Here is a 12,600-nt window from a genome sequence, read left to right on the forward strand (position 1 = left end):
TAAAACAAGAAAAATGTATGTTTGTTATTGTCACAAATTTGATTTTGTTTTTCCACTTTTGCTCAACAAATATCACTGAATATAGAAGCCATATTGCCACAGGAAATAAAGCAAAAACAATAGCATTTCTTATGACCTTTGAAAACATTATTACTACTGCTTACAAAATGTTTTTTATGTTGATCTCCACTGAAGTAGAGCTCCATTAAAGTAACCGGGCACCTTTTGGAACTGTGTCAAGAACAAAAGTAAAGTCTCTTGGTTTACCTGCTAATTTATAATGTTGGTTTCATTTTTGTATAAAATGTTTATATGTACAAAGACCATTATATGCCAAAAAATAGACATTTGATAGAATGACTTACCTTATGAAACAAATCCATTCATTTTAGTATGACACAACATTGATTCACTTTTAAATAGTATGTTTGCTGTTCCATAAAGAAAACACTGTGTGGTGATACAGTGCTTGTGGATTAACCTCTACACTGGAATGGCTTATTTGTGGTAATTGCCCAATTTAACAGGAATTTTGTCAACAGATGATTTTCACTTCAACAATAATTATACAGCCCAAAGAGTATTAAAGATATCAACAGGAAATATGCTCCAAGTACTGTACTTTGCTTATCCTTTATAAACTTCATTAAATCTTTTTATCTTGAAATTGTGATTAAGCTTTTCTAAATCTAAGAGCTCAAGTTCTCCGTGCTATTTAGTGTCACAAATGACACCTCCTTTTTTTATTTTTATTATAGTACATAGAAAGTTACAGAACAACAATGTTATATAAAGAATATGTTATGCACTCTTCCACTCTTTTTACTTGTCGAGCTCCTGAAATACCAATGAGCACCAGTCAGCCCTCATCAATGAGGTCATCCCCTTTGCTCTCTGGACCTAATACCATTTTTCTAGATAGAGTTAAGAAACCTAAACAACCTAAAGATACAAGAGACTAATTTGAATGCTTTCACATAGGAACCATGAAGAAGACTTTGAACTATGATTAGTATGATGGACATCCATCAGTAAACACTTGATAATATCATCAATAAGGAAACTATAACAAAAGGACATTCGGTGTTTACAAGCACCTCCTTAGTCCTCAACAAAGCTTCAAAGCAGACCCATCTCCTGGCTGTTTCAGCCACAGTTTAAGCGGTTAAAAATTTCAATAACGATGCACCACTCCAGCCATTCATCTTCTCCCGCTTATCCGTAATTCGGGTCGCGGGGGCAGCAGTCTAAGCAGATTCCCCAGACACTTCTCCGTGTCCAGGGATCTGGCTGTCAAGGCCCCCGCCTTCGACTGCTGCCCAATCCTCTCAGCACCGGTCCCTTACGGTCCCTCCTGCAGGTGGTGAGCCCACGGGAAGACAGCCCCACGTCGCTCCGACGTCACGGTCCTTGATTTATTTTTCTCGTAAGGGTCCCCTGGAGCATAGAGGGTTAAGGGCCTTGCTCAAGGGCCCAAGAGTGGCAGCTTGGCGATACCGGGGCTTGAACCCCCGACCTTCCGATCGGTAACCCAGCGCCTTAACCGCTGGAGCCACCACTCCCCCATTCCAGCCAATATTAGCTAATTACCCAAAGCGTGCATTCAGATATATATACCGCTCATTTAATCCTTCCTGTCCATTGTGTGTGTAAATATCTGCAGGAGTACAAGAAAGCTTTTCCTGAGTTAAATAAATTGCATGTAATAGCCCTGGTGCAGCCCTGGTGTGTCTTCAGCATCATGTAAGAGTTCCTTCTCCACACTTTTAAGAATCCTCATCCCCTATCATCGCACCATGTTACATAAAAGAAAGAGGAAATTAAGTGATCTTGGCCCATGGGAAATTCATAACAAATACTTTAGACATCAATGAATTTGTAAGGATATTTGCCAAGGGAAACAGAAGACTAATGCTGTAGATAGATGGAGGAATAGACAGAGCAATAGCTAGACAGAATAAGAATGATCTGGGATATAACTGTTAAACAATACAAATAAAGTTTTAAAGCACTTTTGTATGTCACTCTGATTGTAGATGTGTGCGTGTGTGTATGTTAAAAACTCTCAATGTTTTGAAAAGAAAACAAGAAAGCTATGGCACATTCTGTGACGTAAGAAAGACAATGACTTCCTGTAATCAGGTAATCAGGAAGTAAATTGCGTACTGGTGGCGGAAGACTCACCTGGGGACATATTGGTTTCAGCTGCGACAAAAGCCGCTCTTACTTTTTGTCGAGCAGAAAGACAAAAAAACAACATGTCTCGGCTGTTTCTTTTGGCTTCTCTCTGTCTTTTTGGTTCAGGTTTGGTTCTCGGTGAGGACACATGCATGTTCACTGAACTGAACCGGAGTTTGAACCCAAAGTCCTTGGAGGCAGGAGCGAACTATTCCGCTCAGCTGGTCGGCTTTGACAACGAGCTTCAATGCCGAGATCTTTGCTGTAGTAGAGAAGATTGCCACCTGGCTTTGATTCAGAAACTGGGTGATGGTTTTCCACAATGCTTACTCGTCAACTGTATGAAAAACGGGGAAAATGTGTGTGTTTTGGAAGAAAGTGACAACTCCAAAGCCTTCCTCAAGACTCTCACCAAGACAGAAGGTAAACACCTGAAAAGACACGGCTTCCGGGTCATTATTTGGGTTTTCAAACCCAGAGAAAACTTTTTTTCTATTTTTATGAAATAAAATAAAATGGCACAATCTGTTATGATTATCGGTGCATGCGAATCTGCGTTTTTCAAACTGCGGGTTGAAATTGTACGTTCAAAACGATTGAAACTAAGGGTGGTTTAAACAATTATTAAAAGCTAAAAATGACTAAGAATGAAAATATGTTTTTGCATGATATGGTGTACTTTTGGTTTGCTGAAAGAGATACAGATAGAAATACTGGCGAAAGTGTAATAAGGGTACGAAAAGTTGTTTTTGTTTAGCGACAGACTGTTAAAGCAGGTGCTACAGCTTAGTGTATTTTCATTGGTGTTACATGGGTTTGTGTAAGGGATTTTCACAAGGATTAATGAACATAAATGGTTTTATTATTAGAATCCAAGTCACCATTTCAAGTAAAATAATTTACTAGTATGTTATTATTCTCTATTAAGTCCATCACTGACTGATACATGTACATACACAAGCAAAAGAAATGTTGAACAGCAGAACCCCCCCCCCCCCCTGACTTTTCTCATTGTGTTTCTTCATTCCCACTTTAACTACCTGTACTTGACAAACCAGTATTCATGTATAAGCACCTGATTGCAAGGTGTGGGGGGATTATACTTGACTAAATAAAACAAAACATACAAAAAAAACTCTCCCAGAAAATTTGACTGTTCACCACCTGTTTAAAAAAAAGTATTTAATTGAGATTTATTTTTTAATTGTCTATTTACCACTAGCACAGTGTTGTATGGGGGGAAAAATATGACTGCATAAAAAACTGCTTTTCTTTGTTTTCTTTGTTTGGTGTGACAGATTATTGTCGTGCCGGAAAAGAAGTCGGTCTTTGCCGGGCATCCATGCCCCGTTTCTACTACGATGTCACTGACCAGACCTGTAAAAGGTTTGTGTATGGGGGATGTGGAGGAAACCAGAACAACTTCAAAACTCAGGAGGAGTGCCAGAATGCTTGTAATGGTGTAAAAGGTAAATGAATGTAATAACGTGCTGCTAATTCGGTGTTTTAGCTAAGCAGTGTCTTGGGTGTGCAGTTTAAGGATTTTGCTTGCCCTTTCAAGACCAACTTCTCCATATAATGATTGAGATCTTTTTAAAGGAGGGGAACCTAAAAACCATCTTCCAAACAACAGTAATGAACATGACTAACATCTCAACTTAAAAATATCAGTACTGGTCAGACCTCGGAGTTGCCATAGTGGACAGTAGCAAGTTTTACACGTTTGTATACATCTTTTTTGTTTACAACTTATTATTATTTTTTTTTTATTATTGTTTTTTTTGTAAGTATTGTAAGTATAACTTAATGCTTAGTTATATTCTGCTGGGTAGCTGTTAAAAAGCTGACTTGCTAAGTGTTTTGATGCTCTTATTTATGAGGAAAGACAATTAATCCGAAATCCAAACCAACTAAGAAAACAGAGCACACATCAATATAAAGATATATACTTTAATAGTCAGACTCATGTCTTCTCCTTTTTTAAGATCATTTCATCAGTATAAATGTTTGAATGCGAGTTGTATAATTCAGTTCCTTGCTCAATTCATTTGAGAGACGTGTAAGATTTTGAGACTCTATTTATGTTGTGTGAATTTTACACTCACGTTTTAGTAGCCTTTCTAATTTTGTTGTGTTTGTGTAAGAAAAATGTAGATTTGCATATAAGTGCAGTTCTGTTTAGTCTGTGGAATGCAAAATATCTATCAAAGTTAATCCCAGACTAGGAAAACGAGAAGTCTGATCTGTTTCCTGCTTTGCTCAATACTTTCTTGTTCATGTATCAGCAAAGCTATTGCTGAGTTGTTAGTCACAGTGCAGGAAGTGTTTGGCACAGAAGGTTTCGGATTTCATTATGCCTAGTTGTTGAGTAACTGGTTGAGTGACCTTTGTTGTGGGTTGATTTACTTTTCTCAAGAAACCTGTTTGACAAATGCATTTAGAATGGGTTCTGTGACATCCACTAGTTACAACTGGGGGAAGGGGTGGGGGTGCAGTAGTGAGGTAGAGGATAAATGAAGCACTGCCAGCCTGAAACAACATCCCACACTGTTGTAGACATCCAGGATAACAGCGTAGACCCAAAAACACCTGTCTCTGAGTAGGGCTTTGTTAATAAACAAGTTTATGTGCTGGGAACTATCTGTTCCAGAATAAATGATTTCAGCTGGTTTTCCATACGGCATTTTCTGAGTAAAACACACTTCTTCTTTTGCTCATTTATTGTACCGCCTGTGCAGTCAGTCATTAACTTTGTAGGCCAATAAAACATTGATGGTGGAAATGTAAATTGTAGATGAGATATGGCTGTTAAGTGCAGTTTGATGAAATTTTTGCTGATGTCTGTTACCATTTAAGTGCATAAAATAATAAATTCTTTCAATTATGTGAGCTGTGAATAAATCATGAAGCTATTTTTACGATTTTGTGATTTTTAATGTTTATTGTTGATTTATTCAGAGAATTCTAAATACAGCCCTTATGTGTAGAACTGTAGTCCTGAAGTGTTTTCTGTTCTGTGTACAGGTCATGTGATCACTGATACTTCATTATGGGCCACTGAAATATTTTTTAAATCTATGATGTACTACCAGAAATGTGGTATACTAATATAATTATGTACACATGTGGTGAATTATGCTCTTGTTTGTCAGCATCTCCAGCAATATCTACGACTAAAGCTCCTGAGATGACGACAGATGATTTTGCAGGTGTGTGTTTTTAAGCTATTATTTCTTTATTGCTTTACATTCTTGTAAGACGTATGCACTGACTGCTAGCAGACTGTATTAAAGACTCCTGAGACTAATTCATCGTTTCTAATTTGTTTAGTAACCCCATGTCATTGTCTCTTTTCAGCAAAGTGCAAGGCAGAAGCAGAAGTAGGGCACTGCAGGGCTTCTCTGCCACGCTACTACTACACAAATGGCGAGTGTAAACGTTTCAGATATGGTGGATGCGGTGGCAATAAGAACAACTATCTCACTGAGGAGGAGTGCCTGAAAACCTGCACAGGTATGTATATACTGTTTATTGTATGATCTTTCTTAAAGTGAAGTTGCCTTTTTTTTTTTTTTTTTTTTTTTTTTTTTTTTTAAATAAACTGTTTAGTCTTGCAAGCCAAAGTCTGGTGATTTTTATTAAAGGAAGAGCCAATTTGACTGACATTGGACATTTTCTGTGGTTGCTTTGTCAGTTGTGTGGGTTTTTTTTTTTTTTTTTTCTCCCCCTTTAGTCTGGTGACCAAGTTTTGTTTTGAAAAGGTCATTATATTTACAAGTTTGTTGGAGGTTGGCATATAGACGTTTATACATAACATTATAGAGCAGGGGTCACCGTGGTGCCCGCTTGCACCAGGTCGCCCGCAAGGAACACATGAGTCGCCCGCGAGCCTTTTCTAAAATATAGCTGTTTCCTACCTTGTTAAATCATTGTTGATGATTATTGTGAGAAATCATTAACATGATCAGTGTCTTGCTTAGATCAGGGGTGTCAAACTCAATAACAATAATATATCTATATAAAATTATCTCGCGGGCCGGATATAATTGTACGTAGATGATTTTATATGAATCTATTATTGTTATTAATGTCGCGGCTATATGAAGCGCTGATAAACACAAACTACAGATCCCATAATGCAGCGCTTCAGCTCCCTTACCGAACGCTAGGCGACCTGGGAACATTCCAGCGTCAATCAAGTGGAGCGTCTGTTGATGTATTTTACCCTATTGTACAGTTATTGTGAAACAGCGCCTCACAGTGGCGAAGAGAAAAGTGGATTCTGAAAACAGAGCCTTTCAAAAACGATGGGATTCTGAGTATATGTTTACTACCTGTAAACACGTGTGTCTTATTTGTGGAGCGAATGTGGCTGTAATTAAGGAATTGAATTTAAGACTCTACTACGAGACGAAACATCAGGAGACGCTGAAAAACCTGAATGCAGAGCAGAAGATACAGAAAGGAGAAGAGTTAAAGAAGTTACTTAAAGTTAAATAATTTTTTTATAAAATGGCATAACAAAAATCTGTTTTGATTTTATTTTAACATTTACTGAAGCACAATTTATATATTTTTTTCGTTTTTTTTTTTGCAGCATGTTCATATTTCTAACTCATAATTTTGACAGGAGATTTTTATAGAGAGCAAAATATTTTAAGTTATTTAAAGTTTAAGTTGATTTATTCTGGAATAATATTCCTGTCTGTTTTTATTCATATTTATGTTCAAAAAACATTTAGTTTTAGTGTGTTCAATAAATGTGTCCTGTTTAGCCCGCAACCTAAAGTGTGCTTTGTTTTGGCCCCCTGTGCAATTGAGTTTGACACCCCTGATGTAGATGAATATCATTAATTATTAATAAGAACCTATAATTAAAGGTAAATTGAGCAAATTTGTTATTTCAGAAGTGTGAATCAAACTGGTAGCCCTTCACATTAGTCGGTACTCAAGAAGTAGCTTTTGGTGTCAAAAAGGTTGGTGACCCCTGGTATAGATAGTCCATTAGGTTGTATCTATTAATATTCTGAAGGTTGTGTCCAAAAACTGTAGAAAAGATATTAGCAGCCTGTGGGTGGAGCATCTGGAGCTGATCCTATATGTATATTGGGTTTATAATGTTGTAATTTCTCTTTGTAGTGAAAGTTGTGGATTCTGGGAACACACCTGATTCTGAAAGTTACCAAGGTAACATTCTATTTTTATCAAACGAGTAATCTGTATGGAAACAAATTATATCCATAACTTCATTAAACACGGCGTGTGCTCCACAGCTGCCTGCGTTGTGCCTGCTGAGCCTGGGCTGTGCCGTGCCTCTTTCCTCATGTACTACTTTGACCCGAGTACTCAGTCCTGTCAGAGTTTCATCTATGGAGGCTGCAAAGGCAACAAGAACCGTTACAGCACTCCGGAGGAATGCATGTCTAATTGTGCAGGGAGGGCTGGTAAGAGGAGATTTTATATAGCGTTAATTAAATTCTGTGTTTTGATGCCGTTCAAGTAAAGAGATGTAGTTATTGCATTATGCAGGTGATTTCACAGATCACAGCATTCATGACTGAAATATGGAATTGTCCCCTGGATTGTGCTTAAGGTTCAAATCTTAAAAAGGCTTGGTCCATAAACTTTTGTCTGTAAAAAGGTGCCTGCAAATTAGCATATTGTGAGTTGAAAAATTTAGTCCATGTTATATAGAATCAGCTGTAAAGATACCTGGGCCACTTTCACACTCCTGCTGGAACTTAGTAGCTCAATCTCTGTAGAATAAGTGCTTGAGTTTCTTTGTACTTCCTATTTTGTGACAGCAGGGCAATAGTGGTTATGGTCAGTGGAGGTGATTAAGTGCTATATTGATGTGTTAAACCAGACTGTTATAGGACTGGAGTGCTCGTGGTTGGGGTGCAAGTGTTTGCACTTAGAAAGAATGTCTTGTGCTGCACTGCACAAACATTTAAAATCATGGCTTTACTTTTGTAGGAATTCCTGCTTAACAATATGTCAGGCATATAAAAAGTGCTATCATTCACTGCTTAGTATTAATAACAGCAAACAGTTGCCTAGAATTTTGAAAACCTGGATGTACAGAACTGATTTATAGAGCTGCACAACCCACAATTAAAGTGAATTTAAAAGCAAGCCTATATAAACCTAAAGTGTGTGTGGGTGTGTTTTGGTCATGTGTACTTATCTATGTCATGTTTCTCTAGGGGGATTTGATGAGCATGGGTCTCACCACAAGGCTCGCTGGACTCCAGGTAAAACGATTGTGCGATTGATACATAACAGGTCTTTCTGAGGTTTGATTACATTTTTATATTTATTTCCTTATTCTTTTCTGAAATTTTTTTCAGCCTTTTTCCTGGTCGCCACTCTGGCCATCATGTCAGTCGTGCTGCTTTTCGGGTTGCTCATGATCTCAATTCGCCGCGTGAAGCATCAGCGCCTCCTTTTACTGGATGACAAGCAAGAGCTGCTACAGGAGGAGTGTCTTCCTGAAGAAGAGGAATGTCCCCATGTCTCCAAATAAATCTTTCTTCTCTCTGCGACTGTGCACAAATATATATATCTACACTCCGATTTAGTCACACAGCCTATAACTTGCTGTACACTTTGGGTTCAGGAAAGCTTAGAGAAGCAAATATTAGACCCAGTGGGTATAAGTATGTGGCAAAAAAGTCCTGTATAAACAAAACACTGTCACGCCAGCTTTAAAATTAACCTTAATGTAGCATTCTAGTGAAATTAACTTGGCTGTTCTTTTTAGTCATGGGGAAAAATGATGGTAACAGCCTTTTCTCTTTTTCCATTTTACACTATAAAAATAAAGCAAAGGATCAAATGAATTTAATAGTTCTCAGCTTCAGCATACGGGCAGATTATTAAAATGTTAATTAATGCATTAATTATCTTTAAGATACTGATGTGAATGCTTTAACATATGAAGGGATTTTTTTTTAATTCTGTCTGTTGATAGAGCAATCATTTTGGGTGATTACATGTGACATCCTTAATGTTTTTTCTTATTGTTTATTTTTTTTTACAGTAAGTGCCTTTTCATTTTAAATAAAGTAAATTTTGTTGGGACAGAATTGTTTATTGATGACTTTGAAACATATCGTGATTTGTTCAATATTTGATTCAACTTAGGAAGGTTTCTTATATAGAACATCTCAAACATGAGTTTGTTTGTACACTCCACATATGTTTCAGTTTTCTTTTGTGAAAGTAAGAAAACATTTTCATATATTTAATGTTTCTCACACAATATGAGGTGTACTACAACAGCTGAACTTCAGTATATGTCTGAATCTGTCTTTATATAATCAATATTAATCTTGGTACATGACTGATATGATTTTCATTTATTGATGTGTGTATGTATGTATCTAATATATATATATAATACTACAAAATCCCCCCACACACACACCAATAAATAAATTATCTTTTTTTGGTACTAAGCCTGAAGAAAACTACTAATAATGTAATGTTATTTTCAGCTCTGTTTTACTAGGAATATTTGATCATCTTTCTAGAAGAGGAACTGTTTGAAATCAGCTGTCTAATAATAAAAATATTTGACTTTAAAATGACTGTTATTAATAGTATGTTCCTAGAAGCAAGCATGTACATTTTTTTTTCTCCTTCCAGTTAGTCCTCTTTAAAAAAAACCACTGGCTATTAAAGGCAGAACTATGGGTGTGGTCTTTCTATTCAGTGTTTGTGACGAACAACAAATTGTATTGGGCAAAATGATATAAATTCTTTACATATCTGAAGTAGTACGGAACGATGAAAGGCATTCCCTCAGTTGGTGTCATTAGTTGCTGGAAGTATGTATAATATTAGTCTAGAAATTTCCATAAGTTCAATTGGTTTGGTTTCTGGTGATTGATAGGCCAAGATATATGATTTCCTTCATTTTAATATTCTACAAGCTATTTAAGGAAATCTTAATGTCTCTTAATGTCTAACAGCCACTGTATTGCTTGTGTATGGATTCAGTAATCCATACACACAAAAAAAGTTTCACCATGACCCTCAGGCTCCAGACTTGATTTGAAGATAGAAGTGTCTGTTAAAGCTCTTAAGAGGGCACAAAAAAGGCTGAAGGCAGCCTTATAACTGATAAATGTCTTGTTACTATATATTAAATGTTTTATAAATAATTATAGTTTTATAAATTAAAACTATAAATTTCATAATGTCTGATGGGTATACAAATGTTTGCAGTCAGCTGTATATTGTTCCCTCTGGAAGGTTTGGGTCAGTTCTATTTTTTTTTGTGTGTGTTATACTCTGAAGACTTTTGGTTTTTAAGATCAAAATATGAATGAAATGACAGATAAAGTATTTCAGCTTTTATTTTCTGATATTTACATCTAGATGTGTTAAACAACATGGTGCCTTTTGATAAAAATTTATTTTTCAAGTGGTCAGAAACATGACAATTAGTGTTTCTTGTCATTAAGGTGTGCCCTGCTTGATTGTTTAAACAATTAATAGCTTTGAATGTCTACTTTGGTTTTGAGCCCTGGAATTTCACCCAGGATTTGTTATTGTTAATAAACCGGAATAAAGACCAGAGAGTTGTGAGCCATTTTTTAAGTTGAGGAATAAGGAAAATCAGAGGCATTGCACAAACCTCAGGCAAAGCCAATACAACAATCCAGACATACAGTGAGGAAAATAAGTATTTGACCACCCTGCTATTTTGCAAGTTCTCCCACTTAGAAATCAAGGAGGGGTCTGAAATTGTCATCGTAGGTTCATGTCCACTGTGAGAGACAATCTAAAAAAAAAAACACTATGTATGATTTTTTAACTATTTATTTGTATGATACAGCTGCAAATAAGTATTTGAACACCTGAGAAAGTCAATGTTAATATTTGGTACAGTAGCCTTTGTTTGCAATTACAGAGGTCAAATGTTTCCTGTAGTTTTTCACCAGGTTTGCACACACTGCAGGATGGATTTTGGCCCACTCCTCCACACAGATCTTCTCTAGATCAGTCAGGTTTCTGGCCTGTCACTGAGAAACACAGAGTTTGAGCTCCCTCCAAAGATTCTCTATTGGGTTTAGGTCTGGAGACTGGCTAGGCCACGCCAGAACCTTGATATGCTTCTTACAGAGCCACTCCTTGGTTATCCTGGCTGTGTGCTTCGGGTCATTGTCATGTTGGAAGACCCAACCTCGACCCATCTTCAATGCTCTAACTGAGGGAAGGAGGTTGTTCCCCAAAATCTCGCAATACATGGCCCCGGTCATCCTCTCCTTAATACAGTGCAGTCGCCCTGTCCCATGTGCAAAAAAAACACCCCCAAAGCATGATGCTACCACCCCCATGCTTCACAGTAAGGATGGTGTTCTAGGGATGGTACTCATCAATCTTCTTCCTCCAAACACGTTTAGTGGAATTATGACCCAAAAGTTTTATTTTGGTCTCATCTGACAACATGACTTTCTCCCATGACTCCTCTGGATCATCCAAATGGTCATTGGCGAACTTAAGACGTGCCTGGACATGTGCTGGTTTAAGCAGGGGAACCTTCCGTGCCATGCATGATTTCAAATCATGATGTCTTAGTGTATTACCAACAGTAACCTTGGAAACGGTGGTCCCAGCTCTTTTCAGGTCATTGACCAGCTCCTCCCGTGTAGTTCTGGGCTGATTTCTCACCTTCCTTAGCATCATTGAGACCCCACGAGGTGAGATCTTGCATGGAGCCCCAGTCCGAGGGAGATTGACAGTCATGTTTAGCTTCTTCCATTTTCTAATGATTGCTCCAACAGTGGACCTTTTTTCACCAAGCTGCTTGGCAATTTCCCCGTAGCCCTTTCCAGCCTTGTGGAGGTGTACAATTTTGTCTCTAGTGTCTTTGGACAGCTTTTTGGTCTTGGCCATGTTAGTAGTTGGATTCTTACTGATTGTATGGGGTGACAGGTGTCTTTATGCAGCTAACAACCTCAAACAGGTGCATCTAATTTAGGATAATAAATATAGTGGAGGTGGACATTTTAAAGGCAGACTAACAGGTCTTTAAGGGTCAGAATTCTAGCTGATAGACAAGTGTTCAAATACTTATTTGCAGCTGTATCATACAAATAAATAGTTTAAAAATCATACATTGTAATTTCTGGATTTTTATTTTTTTAGATTATGTCTCTCACAGTGGACATGCTCCTACGATGACAATTTCAGACCCCTCGATGATTTCTAAGTGGGGGAACTTAGAAGGGTTTTCAAATACTTATTTTCCTCACTGTATATTGTACTAACAACCAGACATCAAACCAGTCAGTCGAGGTAAACAGAATGATGACAAACATTGTGAGAGCTGTGAAATAAAATCCTCAAAAACGACTATTTATGACATCAGCAAAATCCACATGGCAGGTGTGAGGGTATCACAATCCATTT

General features: G+C 37.3%; 1 protein-coding gene across 2 annotated transcripts; it reads left to right on the forward strand.

Annotated features, from left to right (window-relative positions):
• The first annotated feature begins 2,111 nt into the window (after window positions 1-2,111).
• spint2 (serine peptidase inhibitor, Kunitz type, 2) lies at window positions 2,112-9,767 on the forward strand. 2 transcript variants are annotated; one of them, XM_083549311.1, is made up of 8 exons: window positions 2,112-2,601; window positions 3,477-3,647; window positions 5,340-5,387; window positions 5,536-5,691; window positions 7,318-7,365; window positions 7,452-7,622; window positions 8,385-8,432; window positions 8,529-9,767. In XM_083549311.1, the coding sequence occupies exons 1-8, from the start codon at window positions 2,259-2,261 to the stop codon at window positions 8,702-8,704; spliced, it is 1,161 nt and encodes a 386-aa protein (XP_083405437.1). In that variant the 5' UTR covers window positions 2,112-2,258; the 3' UTR covers window positions 8,705-9,767. The 2 variants fall into 2 exon arrangements, with proteins under 2 accessions (XP_083405437.1, XP_083405436.1); XM_083549310.1 differs by having other exon boundaries at window positions 2,146-2,601; window positions 5,331-5,387.
• The last annotated feature ends 2,833 nt before the right edge of the window (window positions 9,768-12,600 follow it).

Source organism: Silurus aristotelis, assembly GCF_946808225.1.
Source record: "Silurus aristotelis genome assembly, chromosome: 8".
NCBI classification, from domain to species: domain Eukaryota; kingdom Metazoa; phylum Chordata; class Actinopteri; order Siluriformes; family Siluridae; genus Silurus; species Silurus aristotelis.